Source organism: Amphiura filiformis, unplaced genomic scaffold (assembly GCF_039555335.1).
Source record: "Amphiura filiformis unplaced genomic scaffold, Afil_fr2py scaffold_175, whole genome shotgun sequence".
Lineage (NCBI taxonomy): Eukaryota > Metazoa > Echinodermata > Ophiuroidea > Amphilepidida > Amphiuridae > Amphiura > Amphiura filiformis.
In genome coordinates this window covers 46,405-63,608 of record NW_027305639.1, presented here as the reverse complement: position 1 = coordinate 63,608, position 17,204 = coordinate 46,405, and the positions used below count along the sequence as shown (strand labels likewise).

Genomic DNA, 17,204 nt, shown 5'->3' with positions numbered 1-17,204 from the left:
TGAAATGTAGCAAAAAATCTGGAATATGCAAATGTGACATGATGTCCATGGAGGCCAAAGGATGCATTTTTGCCATACTCTTTTTTTACCTTTATCTCAATTTCAAATTTGGCAACATGTTTTAAGGTGGTTCGAAAGGCAAGGTTTAGGGAAATCATGAATTCCAACATTTTTGCAAATATCTCAAAAACCTTTCATGATACAATCTCAAGTGAGTTTGTGCTTATGTAGGGATATGTTGGCCATGTTATGAAGGTAATAAAACCGTTGCCATGGTAACCAAGCAGTCGCTATTGGCTTCTGACCAATCACATTCAAAGTTGGTTTTTTCCTGTTTTTCGCAAATCACTTCATTTTTCCCAATAAAAGTATACACACATGTTGAGTCATGTTCCTGCACACCTCCACTGATTTTCCCCCAAAAAATCCCAGTGGAGGGGGGTCAAAAGTGAAATTTTCGTTTTTGGCCAAAAATTCCATATTACTTACAAACTTTTTACGGGAAAATCAGTGGAGGTGTGCAGGAACATGACTCAACATGTGAGTATACTTCTATTGGGAAAAATGAAGTGATTTATGAAAAAACAGGAAAAACCAACTTTGAATGTGATTGGTCAGAAGCCAATAGCGACTGCTTGGTTACCATGGCAACGGTTTTATTACCTTCATAACATGGCCAACATATCCCTACATAAGTACAAACTCACTTGAGATTGTAACATGAAAGGTTTTGGAGATATTTGCAAAAATGTTGGAATTCATGATTTCCCTAAACCTTGCCTTTCGAACCACCTTAAGGTGTTGGCCGATCTTGACTATCCCCCACCCCCCGGTGGTACATCAGGAAGTCAGCAAACACCGAGGGACAAGCAGTATTTTCACTTCCCCTCAAAACACATTTGTATATAATACTCTTTAGACCAAATACAACAGAAATGGAAAACGTTTGTCACACTGGACAATCAGTTTAAAGCACAAGTAAAGAATGCTACCTGTTATACACACATACGCATGCATTTGATGCTTTCGGACGCAACATAGCAAAGTGAGTTGCAAATTTTAGTTCCAGTATTAGATTCAATTTGCAAAATTAATTTGTAGTTTTGTTACGGCCCATATAACTCACCTTTGCACAATATTTTTTTTGTGGCTGAGAGCACATCAGACACCCCAAATTGCATTCTGAATACAAGGAATGTTCTTCTGATATCAAATAATTTTTATTCTTTGAAATTGTGATACAATACAAACAGTTATGAACCAGGCCAATTTACACTGATTTCAATGGGGCTAATTAGGTATTCATGCGGCCATATCTCGGGCCCTCATGATCCTATTCCCACCAAATTTTGACTGTGGATGTTTTTCATCATGTTCTACTGAAATATGGTCATGAAATTGCTGAAATGCAAAAAAGATAATTTTATGACGTCACACTTCGGTACTCTATTACAAATGGACATTTCTAACATTTAAAAGTCCTAGGTACACTTTGTATCCCAAATGTCAAAAAATCAAAATTATTTAATATCACAAGGTCATTCCTCATATTCAAAATGCAATTTGGTGTGTCTAATGTGCTCTCATATCCCACAAAAAAGACTGTAAAAAGGTTTGTTATAGAGCCCTTACATCAGTCACATGTAATATCTTTAGTAGCCTGGTGCAATTCCATACAAGCTTTGACTTACGTTTGGCGGACACGGGTGTGAAAAAAATATATTTAGGGGTGAAAACAGTAAAAAATTCTTGATTACTTAAATATTTCTAGTGGTAAAATGTCCCATATTTTCACTAATTTGGAGAAAAATTCATTTTTGGTCCAATTTTGGCCATTGTTTTGATGGATCCAAGTGTGTGAAAATATTGGATCCAACACATAATAAAATTGGATGCTTTACGCCCAATAAATATTGGACTCGACTACGTCTCGTCCAATATTTTATAACTCATAGCGAGACCAATAAATATGGGTTCAATCGATCCAATTTTATATCAAAAATGGCCATTTTGGGGTGACAAAACTCCTCAATGGTATTGAGATGCTTTTTGTGTCTTTTTGTTCAGCATTTCACTAAATAGTGGTATAAAACTTGACTGAGTTAGATGTACTGACAAAAAATAAATATGTAACATATAGTAATATGTTACCCCTTTTCCTAACAATTTGGCAGATGTGAAAAAAAATAAAGGCCTTCGCAAAAAAAATGAATCCTTCAAAACTGTGAGGTTTAAAGCTAAACAAATATAAACTTGCTATATAGCCAAGACCTCCCTCTAGAGCAAATTTATATTTGTTTAGCCCTGAGAGACCCAGTTTTGAAGGACTTATTTTTTGCGCCAATTTTCGCTCAAATTTAAGGACTTTGAACAGAAATATGCCTGTACAATGCTATGGGGAAAATTTTCAAGATTATATTTATGCATTTTTACGTGAGATTCAGTTCCTACACAAAATTTCACCCTAGAAATTGTTCCTTTAAGTAGGATATCTTTCACTTCAAGTTCCCACCATTCTGGCCACCAAACGTAAGTCAAAGCTTGAACACTGTCCTAAATATATATGATAGCCCTTTAACAAAAATGGATCTTAACAACACCATCATTTATGTTATATGGCCTCCTACACAGTGGACATTTTGCATGTGTAGTGTTTTCAATCCTTGCCAATGACTTGATTTTTGTATGACAACTTGAACACAAAGTGTGCCCACAGGCACTAATGACATGCTCTACATGATGATGGTAGCACACTTTACACGTCACGTCCACCTGAACCTAGAGAAAAGAAAAAGACAAAAACAAAACAAAAAACAACAGATTAGTAAGATTTTAATTTAATCAAAATGTGATCGAACATCTTAAGTTTCTGTTTAAATGTTTACATATGTATTGTAATCAGCACCAAACAGACTGCCTTGCAAAAGTGCTTAATGGAACTTGATGTTATGACGATACATGGAAACTGATGTTATATATAACATAACTTGTATATACAGCAATTTACTATTATTGGTCTCAGTGTTGTTAAACCGACCTGTAAATAACTAGAACATGGTTTGTAAATTAAGGTGGGCCCCACATAAGGGTGTGTAAATAACAACGATTTGTAAATATAAATAATATACAAGCACACAAAACAGGCTGCCATATACTATTACAATGTACCAAGTTTGAAGTTGATCAGTTATTGTGTTTAAGCTGCGGAGTGGAAAGGCAAATATGCCTGTAAGACACAGAGTTTCGCCAAGGACGGACAACCAAACATGCAAGCAATCAAACAAACAAACAGGCAACCATTTGGATAATAACATAAGCCTATACCGCAAAACACTTAACACTGTCTACAAGCATATAGAGTACTTCTGATGAAAGCTACATTTATCCAGGCGCCATTATGGAGTTGGAGCAAATAAATTACGGATCCAAGCATATACAAACAAGTATTATTTTAAGACCAATCTATTGTATTGGTATATTTACGCTTGCTTTGAATTAATTTAGCTTTCATAAAAAACACTATATATGCTTGTAGACGGGGTTTTACGGTATGTGTGGAGGCCAAAAATAATTAACTGGTAATTAAATTAATGTAAATTTACGATAATTTGGGAACTATAGTCACTGGTCACAAACCAATCGCCACCGAAAAATCAGATGCCCTGATGAAATATCTAATATCGCCAGTTCAAAAATAGTAAGTCCAGTTGAATTGATTTTCATTTTCTATTTGATATTTGGCATACTTGGATGACTGAGAATATATTTCATTAATACACATTGTATTCTTAAATATGCAAATAACTTTGCACAAATTATACAGCACAAGAGGTGATTATACTCTATCATTCTACCATTGTGTCGTCTAGACTGCAAAGTGGATTAGGGGATGTGAATAATTATGAGCCCTGGGGGAGGGTAAAACTGGGGGGGGGGCAAATATTTTTTGGCAAGCTGAGAAGGAGTGGGCAAATTATTGTTGGCACACATTTACAGGGCACCTTTTAAATAACACACTCTAAAAGGCTTAAGAAAACACTGCAGAAACATTCTTTGTTTTCTCTCTTTATTATTTCCTTCTTTCCTTTCCAGTCGCTCAAAAGTCTTCATTTGTCTTGGAATTGTATAAAAAGAACTGTACACATGTGTTAGCAGTTGAATCTAACATTTCAAATGAAATTGTTCAAATATTCAGATTTAATAACCTCTTTCATTTTTCAATATACCTGCATTTAGTCCTGCAATTGTCTTTTTAAAAATATGTGTATTTTTACTAAATACTACACAAAAAGAAACGCAGCTGTTATAAACCCGTCTCTATAGCTTCAGAACTAGTAATTGTTTTCACAATATTTCAACATAGAAAGAAGAATGGTTTATTTGTGTGCATTTTGATACCCAATTTGTCCACATTTGTTCAATATTAACAACACAGCAGTGTTTTGAAAGAATATACCCAAATTTAAAAGTTGCAGCTATTTGTATTGATTTGAAATAAGCGCCAACATAATGGCAGGCTTTACGTGCTACCGTGCTGGCATTATATCCATTGATCCCTGTAAACTGCAACTTTTGAATGCAGATATTTTTCTTTAAAAGCACTACTGTGTTGTTAATATTGAACGACATTTGACAAATGGGGTATCAAAATGCACGTAAATAATTCATCTTTCCCTCTATGTTGAAATATTGTGAAAACAATTAACAGCTGCGTTACTTTCTGTGCGGACTTAAGAATTTTAATATACATCACAATGTAATTCAGCCACTTGTCTGGTTTCAACCTGCACTACTAATAACAAGGAACTTGCTGATAATCTATACAGTCATGTATATGTATATTTTTAGTGACAGATTGATTTATCAAGATCTTTCAGATAGAATAGATGAATAAAAAATTAATACCAGTTAATTTAGCCTAGGCCTATGAACTTTTTGTGAATAAATAATGCACTTACCAAAATCAAAGTAATGCCAGCATATTAATGATCACCTGTCACAAAAGGAATAGATAATTATTATCAAAATAATGTTCTTCAATGAAGACTTATTACTATTTCTTGATTGGTGCTTGGTGGCGATGGTAATTTTTTAACACAACACATGATTTCAGTTTATATTTACAGATATTTGGACAGTTCTGTATTCCCAAGACAAGATGCTGGTGATGTGTATTTAAAAAAAAAAATTAAATAATAATAATAACAGCAGTGACAGAAAATGTTGATATTTGTCATTTGTTGACATTACGTATTAACAAACACTCATCATCTTCTTCTTCATCTGTGGCAATTACTGCATGCACTGAGCTGCAATAATCCCAGGCAATCATTTTTCGAAAATACAAATTTGGGCATGTTGCCTACAGGGGTCGACGCTAAGTCGGGTATGTGTGAGCATATACTCAAAAATAGTGAAAATAGCATGGGCGTTTGCAAAAGAGACTTTGCGCATAAGATTAGCGATGTCGCCAGGTCTGAAGGCTATATACCGGCGTCGGCTGAATTCAGGTATATGCTTAGGCAGGTATACGCTTAGAAGGCAGAGGCATGAAACATTCCAATCTATGTGTTTTTTCTAAGGCATGGAATATGGGCGAGACATCCTGAATCGATTGTGATACTTCAGCAGCAGTGGTTTTGCTCGCTCCACTTCTAGCGTGGAGTGAGTGGGCCAAAGCGGCTGTGTAGAGACTGACTAATCATAGTCATTCATAAAATTCCTGCATCATCGATTCTACTATGGCTGATGTAATATGAGATGAACACATTAGCAAATTAATTTATGAAATTTTCATTTGAAATTTACGAAGAAAATATGAACGTTTTTGAAGATACCATGAAATTACTTTATTATACTTTTTTTTTCAATCAGTAGCTTTACCGTACCCATACCCTTTATATATCACTTCCAAGCTTATTAGAAACCCATCTATCTTGATTCAGCAAAAATTAACCTCTCCTTTTTACCGATTTCTGGAATTTGAACCCCCCCATGCTGCAGAAAGCGGGCGGACAAACAGCGTCATATACATTTTGTTCAATGTTTTGTATTCCCATTGATCCTTGTTGTTTTTGCCGGTTTAGCACTTCTGTGGGCCTTGGAACTGGAATTTTTGGCTATCGAACTTAACCTACTTATTTTTGTCCCACTTCTGCGTACCTTGCTCTTTTTCTTTCCAGTTGCTCATATTCAAGGTATCCTCTTGTATCATGTGGTGTTTTGTGTCCTTGTCCGTTGGATTCACCATTACACACTTTTTATGGTCAATGTTGTTGGTGGTGGTGGACCGCATTAGCGGGACAACCCTATGATAGTGTATGTTACTAGATTACTTACTTACTAACTGACAAACCTTTTGGTCTTATATGGGCATATCTCGAGATGCCACTAAGGTATAAGCCCATGAGTGGTGAAGGAGAAAAATGTAAGAAATACAATAAACAAGAATTTGTCTTTAAAAAAGACAAGTTCATGGATCAGGTGTATAGTACATGTACTTTGAGCTACTTTGGTCTAACATTTAACATGTTTAATATTCATATCTAACCTACTGTGTAAGTGATGGTTGTGTTGATGAGCAGACGTGTACTCCTGAGTGCTCCTAAATTCATTCAAATTTGGACTGTTTCCTGATTGCTTTTGTACTTGTATTTCATACCATTTTGAAGCTGTAAACACCAGGATGATTTATATGTACTTTGTTTCTTCAGAATATTAGCAGTGTTTGTGTATTTTCCATGAATTTGGAATACTTGGACATACTGATATTGGACTTTAATGTGTGACTGTTATTGACTGTTATTGATTATTGATCTACTACCAGCTCTTCTGAACTTTCTACATAATGGCCAGTACAATAGGCCTACTGAATACAACAATGGACTCAGTGAGTCATAGCCAGCCTTCACCTTCCTCCATGTTTAATGCTACAAATACAAGCTCAAGTTGTAGTTTTGATGGTTTCTCAACTACTGATCTTTCTTATGTTCCATCACATATTTGGGAACTTTTGCCAAGAAAAGACTCATTAACAATCCATGTCCATAACAAGCCTGCTTTTCAATTGTTTGAAAAGGAAGTGAAACAGGACTATGGTGAACCCACAAATATGATGCATAATGGAAATATATACAGAGGCTTTGTTTCTAGTGGAGAAGGAGTTACAATTACTCTTTATCAAACTGGAACTGTAAGAGTACAGGGAGGAGGCTATGCCCATTGGGCTACTAAAGTTCTTCCCAAACTAGCCAGATCAGTAATGGCACAACTTGGCAATGTGACTGGTGAATCCCAAACAGATCCAACTGTATGCAGCCCATCTTCAAGCCAACCACCTTTAAGTGCGCCAAACTTTTCTCTTGGAAGTCTTCTGAGCTCCACACCAGTTCATCCACAGAAGTCAAGAATTTCACAATCTCCTTCAATCTCCCTCAAATCTCCTTCCAATTCTGACCATGCTGATGATAATACCGATAAGCTTCAGTTAGCACTAGTGGAGAACCTGATCACATGTGTTGAAGAAAGAACTAAGTACAAGACAGAAAACTCAATGCTGAGAGAAAGAGTTGCATCGCTGATACAAGAGGTTGATAAGCTTTCTTCTAAGCTTGCTGAAGAGTTCTCAGAAGAGAGAAAGCATCTGCTTCAACAAATTCAAGACCTCTCATCTTGCAAACGCAGCACATCTACATGTACAGCATCAACACAGACAACACCATACAGTGATGCAGTGAGTACCCCATCACTTAGCATTACCACTACCAAGCAGTCTACCTCAGCACCCTCTTCTGTGTTGAAGCATTTTCTTGCTGAACCTTCAACTCAATCTAACAATAAATCTACACTTTCAAAGCCAAATGTATCTTCTCAACAATATAATGTTCCAGTGTCCAACAGGTTTACTTTGCTGGAACCGCAATATTCTGACGATACAGCAGTTACACGTCCATCAGTGAAAAACCGCGCCTCAAATTTGATCACTAACAATGCATCTACGAAGTCACCACAGGCTAAATCTAAGGACAAACATGTTAACAAAAAGACAACCTGATGCTGCTCTCTCAAAGCCGAAGATTTTAATATTTGGTGACTCTATTTCCAAGAGTAGTGAAACATAATGAGAGATAAACTTGTTTTTGCAATAGACCTGACCTTTAAGGCCCATTCAGTGATTTCAGATTTTGGTTCTTTTCAGTTTGTCATTGTACAAAATAAGCCATTTCAATGAATCTGTAATTTTGTGAATCTGTATTAATAAGCTACATGTAATTGAAAAGGGCTTCAACTTCGTCAATACTGCTGTTTTCTTTGTTTGTTTTTTGCCTAATTTTTCATTTCAAAAATACCAAATGACAATTTGAATGACTTAACCTTCACTTTTAATCAATTTTTAAACAATTTTAATTTGTTTTCACACTTGCGCTGGGATCACTGAATGGGACTTTAACCTAACATTTATCTATGACTACACTTGATTTAAAAGGATTATCATACAACTCACCTCAGAATCTGGATAGCTGTTGCTGTTTACATGTTGATTTCTGAACTGCTGGGATTCAGGAATGCCCGGTCTTGGTGGTACCTGGTGCTGGGGATGAGATGGGGCATCAGGGGGTCTACCCATTGCAGCTGGAATACTCTGTCTCGATTGAGATACCACTCTATGCATGGCCCTATGACTAGATGGGGGTGGCATTAAACCAGGCCTAGGTCTTGATCCTCTTGATACTGTGATCACACTAGGTCTGGGTCTCGATAATCTTGATTCAGCCATCACACTGGGCTCCACCCTGGGCGGAGGTCTTGCGGAAGCCATACTACTGGGCCTTGATTCAGCCATCACACTGGGAGAAGGTCTTGATATGGAAGCCATACTACTGGGTCTGGGTCTCGATAATCTTGATTCAGCCATCACACTGGGCTCCACCCTGGGCGGAGGTCTTGCGGAAGCCATACTACTGGGCCTTGATTCAGCCATCACACTGGGAGAAGGTCTTGATATGGAAGCCATACTACTGGGTCTGGGTCTCGATAATCTTGATTCAGCCATCACACTGGGCTCCACCCTGGGCGGAGGTCTTGCGGAAGCCATACTACTGGGCCTTGATTCAGCCATCACACTGGGAGAAGGTCTTGATATGGAAGCCATACTACTGGGTCTGGGTCTCGATAATCTTGGTTCAGCCATCACACTGGGCTCCACCCTGGGCAGAGGTCTTGCAGAAGCCATACTACTGGGCCTGGGTCTTGAAACACTTGATATAGTTATCACACTGGGTTCCACACTGGGCTCATGTCTTGATGTAGAAGCTCTTCTACTTGGCCTAGGTCTTGATACTGCTGATACACCAATCACACTAGGCGAATGTCTTGAGTGCCTTGAAACTCTCTCACTAGTTGGTGTGCTCTCCCTAAATGCCTGTCTATGTCCTGATACTGATGGCAGCATCCCGGTAGGCAGCATCAGCAATGATCTTTGAGTGGGTTGTTCCATGGGCTGTACCATTATGGGCCTTGATGAGCTGATAGCTCTCTCACTAGTTGGTGTGCTCTCACTCACTGAATGTCTATGTCCTGATACTGATGGCAGCAACCCAATTGGAAGTATGCTGGACATCAATCCTTGCCGGGGTGCTGGTGCCATGCTTGGCCTTGACCTGATGGCTAAGACAAATTAAAGGAGAGGAAAAGAGAAAAAGTCTTAAGTACTACATGCAACATGTTTATATCACAGCAAACAGCTAAATTTATAATCCGTCAACAAGAGATTATTATTTGACCAATGGGGTAGCACCCTTTTCCAGATGCAACAAAAAGCGCTGTACCTCATTGGCAATCACTATCAGTCAATACAGTCACTATCGCTCAGCGATGTAGTAGCAATTCAGCTTTAGCTATCATCAAACCTTATTTCGTCAAACCTTATATTTTGATGCTACATGTATAGTAAGTTTCGAGAAATTAAATGTTTGATAAACAACATTGATTACATAAGTAACTAGCATAGCAAATATACATTAGACACAATTTATTTTTCATTTTAAGCCTATTTTACAAGTTGACTTCAAATGAAAGTTCACAAAGTGCAGTTAAGACAAAATTCAGTTGCAATTGCATTTTTCCTGTTCAAATGAGATGATGACCTATGTATGTGACCTTTCATATACAAATAACATTATAAGAATATGAATAATTAATATACAAACTTGTAAATATAGAACAAGTTGAAATTAACATATTAATGAGGAGGGCTACAATAAGTTCCTTATTAACCCTTGGTCAATGACCAGTGGCCAGTGGCCCCCCTTGGCAAATACCATGACACAAAAAACTATACAGCACATGAGGCAACCATATCAAATCACCAACTGAAGTTTGAAGCTGATTGGTTATTGCGTTACAAGGCAGTTCTCGAACCAAGAGTCTCGTCTGCTTTCGCAGCTCCAGATAATTTGTTTACAGGGTATTTTGCTCGTTTTCTTCTGCCTTACCCCCCCCCCCCCGGTACTGCCCATCCTGCCTTCCCGCACTTTTCCCCATCAGCCTGAGAGCAACTTAATCCAAATTTCAAGAAAACATTTGACCTCAAATGACCTATGGTGACTTTGAAATTATGTGACACAACACCATAACATAAAGACCTTCATACTTCACATATGGCCCGAGTTTCCTTGCAATAGGATCTGAACTGTGTGAGTGAACATGACATCACTGCGCGCACATTGCATTGACGGACATGGTTAAATTTGAATTTGGACTGATATATTTACAATAAAAACGCATTCACAATGCTAGTCGATTTCACATTTTATGTTACCTACAGAAGGTGTGAATTATCCTTCATGCATACATCACTTTAGATCTGAAATCGACCAAGTAATAATGACACACGCACAATTCTTAAACAACATCTTTTGCACAGAATTCAATGGGATTTGAAAAGTAAAGTGGCAATTGAAACTCTGGTGATAACACGTTTGCAGTGCATGATGGGGCTTCCTTTGATCATCCTCTGGTCTCCTACCTTATCAGGCGAGACAAAAATTAGGCAAAATATGCAAATCAGCTCGTTAATATTCAGAACTATGCCATCGATTACATGACACAAAACTATACAGCACATCATGCCATCATCATATCCTATCACTGTACCAAGTTTGAAGTGAATCAGTGAGTGCGTTGGAGTTGTAGAGTGGATTAATGAATTTGCTTCTGCCCAAACAAAGTAACAAACAAACAACCATCTGGATGATAACATAAGCCCCACATATATGTGGGGTCAAAAAATATCTGAATCGGATACACAAGCATAAAATGTACATGAATACATGTAGCTATATCTTAATTTTTTTGGAACACTTACCACTCAAACCAATGGCTGTGCACACAGTATTACACTGATGGACTGCACCAAACCGGCTGGTGGCAATGTTCATCAAGTTACCTCTTGCATATGTACTGTCAACAAAATACAAAAAAAACAACATGTTAGTAAACTCAAATTCAATCCGTATCAACAGTTCCAATGGACTTAAATTCTGATTCAATGTGTACAGATTTCACACCACCAAATAGAAATATGGTTGAGTGCCGTTAGTATTATTGCACCCTTCAGTTCATGAATAAAAATTCCTTTAAAAAAGGAATAGGGTGTCCACTGGGAGCTTTACTTATAAACAATTACCATAGTAATCAAAGAAAGATTAGGAATTGTAAAGCATTATATCTTTGTAGTGGGAGAGGTACCGGTAAAATTGTATTGCATGGGATGTAAGAGGATTGTTTTAAAAAAAAAAGCTCAGGTTACCATTTCGGTCACTATTGTTAGGCAATGATATATCATGTTGCGCTCGTCGGGTGCAGACGTGTTCACATCGCACTCCCGATTTTAAATTTTTAAATAGCGTTTTAACCTCTTTAGTTTTCCCAAATTTTTATCCAGTTTTGTGCAACGCTTTGTGAAATTCTGTGGACAATTTTTATTGGACTTTTGCTGTTTGAAGATAGTTTTGTTTTGACCAGTATCTTGCCTACACTACACCTACTGTGCCATGTGTACTACTAAGCAACTCACAGCCGCCATATTGCAATACAGGATCAAACAGCGGGAAATTCAACTCAATCATGGATACCTGGATTTAATTAAAATGTTGCTGTTTTTCTTGGAGAAGAATTCACCTGAGCCTGTTTTGAGGTCGATTACTGCTTGATTTTTGTTGGATGGCTAACACGGATCGTTATTTTATCACTTTTTTGCTGGCCTTGCAGTTGGGTTTTTGTGCCACGCCCCTGTGCTGGAACAAGGTAGGATCGTTTAATTTTCTAACTTCTGCAACGGAAAGAAACACCAATGTATGGGCATATGAAACCCCACCAGTTGAAAAATTGCCCTCACTGATTTTGCTTCCAAATTTTAAGGTTGAAGGCAGCTGTACTTTGATTGACTTTGAGCTGAAAAAGGACAACTTCATTGTGCCAATAACAAACAAAAGCCATTTTGAACTCTATGCTAGTGCTTGCCTGAACAGAGACACAAAATTTTCTTCCTGTCATTTATTTGTCTTTTACCAATCACACAAAAAATCTCTGATGCTACGTGGTTTTTACATGGAATGTAGATCAATAACTGTTAGTGATCGTGAGTCTTTTGCGACAAGACTCAAGTTGTTTGCTTTGCACATGTTAATACGTGGGAATGTTCACCCAAACCCCGGTCCCATTTATCAGCGTTTTTTAATGCACGATATGTTCAAAACATGTTGCAAAAACCCACACTGCCATGGAATGTGATTTGTGTGGCACTGGACCCATACTAGCTGCGCTGATGTTTCTGATAGTTTGTACAACCATTACAAATGGGTAGGAAAAGAAAAATATGTAACCTGTCACTACCAGGAATTGAAGCCGGTACCTTGCCCTCTTCAATTCAATGCCCCAGCTAACTGAGCTACCAAATCGATTTGGTATTAATATTGATTGCTTTGTATTCAGGACATGGTTAAAATTATAGGCCCGGTTTTGAGATCACCTTGGGCCTATAATTTTGACCATAGCAGTTAATATTTGTATACTAAGTACTGTGAAGACAAAGAAGGATGTTTTCTAGGCAAATGCAGTACACATCATAATGGGAATGGCATTTGGTGGCTTTAGATCTCAAGTCCTCCGTTAAATACATTTGCTGATCTAAAACACAAGCTCGTTTCCCAAGAAATTCATTTCCCAAAATAAAAGTAAAATGTGCATTTCACATTATAATTTATTGTTTTCTTTTTGATACAATTGAATACATGAATACAAAAGCCACCTAAGTCCATAGGAAGTGATTTTGAGAGAAAAACCTGTGTATCATTTTAATTCCTTCAGTTAGATTTACCTGGTCAATATGGTAAGTTTTACGTGCAAATGAGTGGATTAACCTGTATTAGGTATGACGATTAGCTTTTCAGGGACTTTGTGGGGTTCATTTTAAATTTTGGTGGTTTTTGAATCATATACAAAGACAACAATGTTAGAATGAGATTACCACTAGTAAGATAATACAAAATAAAGCGCACAGGTATGTATAATGTTGACAAGCATTCTGCCATGTAATATAAACCACACACTTTCCTTTATTAAACCCATTTTTTGTTCAAAAGTCACTCTCTAGCAATGAATGTGTTACAAGTGGACTTTTATACATAACGGATTTCAATCAATGTGTTACAAGACTCAAATCATGGAATTGGGTGATTCTTTCATACATGCTATTTTTCACATGCTTAATAGACACAGAGAATGAATTTGAGTTGTTCTTTCATACATATGACAGGCCTATGTATAGCAACAATTTCCCATGCTTAACTCAATTTGGCCAAAGTATGGACTTAGGTGGCTTTTGTATTCATATATTCAATTGTTTTTGCCCAAGTAAATAAAAATACAGCAATTTCTAATTCCAAATTTAGTACTTACTCAACATCAGGATGGGCAATCTGAGGGTCAGTCAATAAGTATCCTGATCCTGGAGAAGTGAGAGTAAAGAATGACAGGCATTAATGGGATATCCTCTCAATGTCAGGTATACATGTAGGAGGGAAAAAATACATACATCAATAAATTATTTTGTCAATAAACATGACTTTATACCACAAGTTATAATTGCATGTACCCCCAGGCATGTACCGTGGGTGTGCCCGTTTTCAGGCACATATACCAACTGAATAATAAAGAGAATTATGTGACATAAATGGTTGTATTGCTTTTATTAGTTGAGATGTTTGAGTACCTAGTTTGCACCCTTGTGAGCATAGGCGTAGATCCGGGATGGGGAATACGGGGAAAAAATCCCCAACATTTTGCCAGGGGCATGGTCCATACAATCATCCCCCCCTCCATATTGACGCCTGACAATGAGTTTCTGAACATATTAACCTCACGCGCATTTATTCTGCTTTTACACTATATTTCATCAGTTTAGCTTCAAAATAGCAAAAAATTTCGCTTCGCGTGCAATTGTACCATATACTTAATCTGTCGCCAAAAGGTGCTTGATTGACTATACTTCAAGAATTTTTTTCTAACTGCATCCCCCCAATGTCAAAAAGAAATCTACGCCACTGCTTCTGAGATTTAACGACACCTACTTTTTTCAAATGCTAAGGATGTCTTTGTAATTATTATCAATCATCCAGCTAGATAAACATAATAAAATGATATTAATTCGGTTTATCTGGACTATTTTGATAGCAATATCCTGTCCTATAAACACCAATAATATTATTGGTGGCTAAGACAAATGGGCTACTTTCCGACATTGACTAAAGCGAATTCTGGTCGTTTCTTATCCCATAGGAACCAATGGTAAATGATAAAAAAAAATATTGGGTGACTTTTCAATTATTTGACCAACCATTTGGGTTGAAATATTTTTTGGCAACCCTGGCATGTGATGATCATCTACCAATTTCCAGTGACACAATGTTTTGTCATGTAAAAACCAGTTAATTGCAAATTTTAAACACTAAATAAAAGTACAAAATGCAAAGCCTGGTACTATTTAATATTATTGCAATGTAAAACCACAAAAATTCGACCATGACACACACAAATTTTCCTTAAAGTGAATTTATTATTATAGAATATAAATATCAATGTTCAATAATTTCCCCCAATAAACAACGCATAGCCTAAACCCCTTCGAATAATTGGTTGTTAAAGCCGTGTTTTCACAACCCAATAACGATGCGTAAATAGCAAATGACTGATTTTGCTATAAAAGCGCGGCATGCAGGTAATGCACCAACTAGAGAGAGACATCAGCAACTATAATAGAACAATAGTCCAAAGTGCCAAAGTGTTGCTTGAACTTGCTTCTATGGGTATATTTGGTCTATAATAATGTACATTGCGGTCATTAAAAGCCAGTTTGCCGAACCTGTTTTTTTCACGAATTTCTCATTAATTAGATACCCGTTCAACTTCAAAATAAACTGGTGTCTAGCTTTAATGACGGTTAACACACCAGGAAAATTTTAGATCATGAATCTACCGAATAACATGTGCAGCTTGCAAACAACATTTGGCTCATACAAATATCCTTGATACTGTCCAAATTTAAGGTTTCTTCTAAAAAATTGATTAAAAACAACCTGACCCAAGATTTCTAATTTTGTGGGGTGGTCTCTGAGGGCAACCAAACATATTTTTTAAGCCTAATTTGGAACCATGTTGTTCAACATGTGGTAGTCTTCTGAAGGATGACTTGTGCTTTTTCATCAAAAAGCATGAGTTATGATTTATTTTTTCAATGCTTATTGATCTTACGTGGAGCAGTTAACCGTAACACTAAACATGGTTTTTGGCTATCGGAAAGGAAAGGAGGAACAAAAGAGGAGAGAAGGGGGTGCTGCAGTTCTTGAGTTACGTTGTAAAGAGGTCTGAAACAACAACACTTTTGTAAAACGTACATAACTCATTAACAACAATAAATTAAGCAAGTTTGCAAAGTATACGATTTGTAGAATGAACTTTTGCAAAGTATCAAGGTGTTAATTTTCAATAATATATTGATCTAGATAATAAAATCGATTTTTTAGGTTGCTTCGACCAACAATACCTCGCTCTACCCTTAAGAATGCCGGTACCCATTTAATCACCTGGATGGAGAGGAGTAATCGAGATAAAGTGCCTTACTCAAGGGCACAACACGATGGCCTTAACTTCAATCCAAATTTAATTTTGTTATTCTTTACCCAAAATACATCAATAATTTTAGAAATCACTGTTGGGAAGGGTTACTGCCCATTTTAAGAATAAATAATTAGGTAAAGTGAAAGAAACCCCTCTCGCTATTTTGGTTGTTTAACATGGAGTTCTATGCCGGGGATTTAAAGTCGTAATAAAAAAATTATGACTTTATGTCGAAATTGCTCTGTTTACCTGACAAACACAACAAATTTGGCTGATTCCATTTAGGTACAAGCTGAGACCATAATACCTAAATATGGTCTCAGGGTACAAGCTATAGGGCTTGTGTAAACATTACAATATATATTATGACAAAGCATCAGGTTTGAAAAGAATTAATCATTTTCCTGTTTAAAGATCATACATTATAATTATGGCTTTAATACCCATAGATTGCTAGAGGTTTCTTGTGATCGCTCACATTATATTGTGTACATTACATGCAAAGTCACAATTTTCTTATTTGAACTTTGGTCACTGACAAATAATGCAACTGACAGAAGAGAACAACATTTAAAGTAAACACTAAACAGTATTACCTTGTAGATCACAAGCCATTGCTTGTGCATTGTATTTCTGGTGCGTAAAGTGTGCGAAGGCCAGCATTTTTGATGCCGAGTCATCGATTGTATAATTTTCTGTGACATCGCCAGTGTTGTTCAATACTTTTCTGAATTCGCCATCAATATATTCTTCTAATGAAAATGTATTCCAATCATCGTCTTGGCTCGAGTCTAAGAGTGTTAGTAGGTAAACAGGTACCATTCTGAAATGTGCATGTATATTACATAAACCATGTTGAATGATGCCATGGAAGTATAATGTTTTACAAGCTACGTGAAATTACTAAATATGTGTGATTTCAAAGGTTTAGAGGCCTGAGCTTTCGATCATAGGGCCTTTGATAAAGATCCTGCTAGGATTGAAAGCTCTGGCCCCTAAACTTTGACATTTTACTTAAGGGGGTACTA

At 36.9% G+C, this 17,204-nt stretch overlaps 1 protein-coding gene across 3 annotated transcripts in view; it reads right to left on the bottom strand.

Annotated features, from left to right (window-relative positions):
* Nucleotides 1-472: 472 nt before the first annotated feature.
* The window catches only part of LOC140145221 (uncharacterized), a 28,773-nt gene continuing 12,041 nt past the window's right edge, over nt 473-17,204 (bottom strand). The window contains exons 3-8 of one of the 3 annotated variants that reach the window (XM_072166996.1): nt 16,773-16,999; nt 13,960-14,008; nt 11,366-11,460; nt 8,504-9,666; nt 4,959-4,993; nt 473-2,778 (exon numbers count right to left, since the gene is read on the bottom strand). In XM_072166996.1, coding sequence (XP_072023097.1) covers nt 4,964-4,993; nt 8,504-9,666; nt 11,366-11,460; nt 13,960-14,008; nt 16,773-16,998 — 1,563 coding nt within the window. In that variant the 5' untranslated portion in view covers nt 16,999 and the 3' untranslated portion in view covers nt 473-2,778; nt 4,959-4,963. Of the gene's footprint in view, nt 2,779-4,958; nt 4,994-8,459; nt 9,667-11,365; nt 11,461-13,959; nt 14,009-16,772; nt 17,146-17,204 lie in introns of those variants that run through there. The other 2 variants (XM_072166994.1, XM_072166995.1) reach the window with 2 other exon arrangements.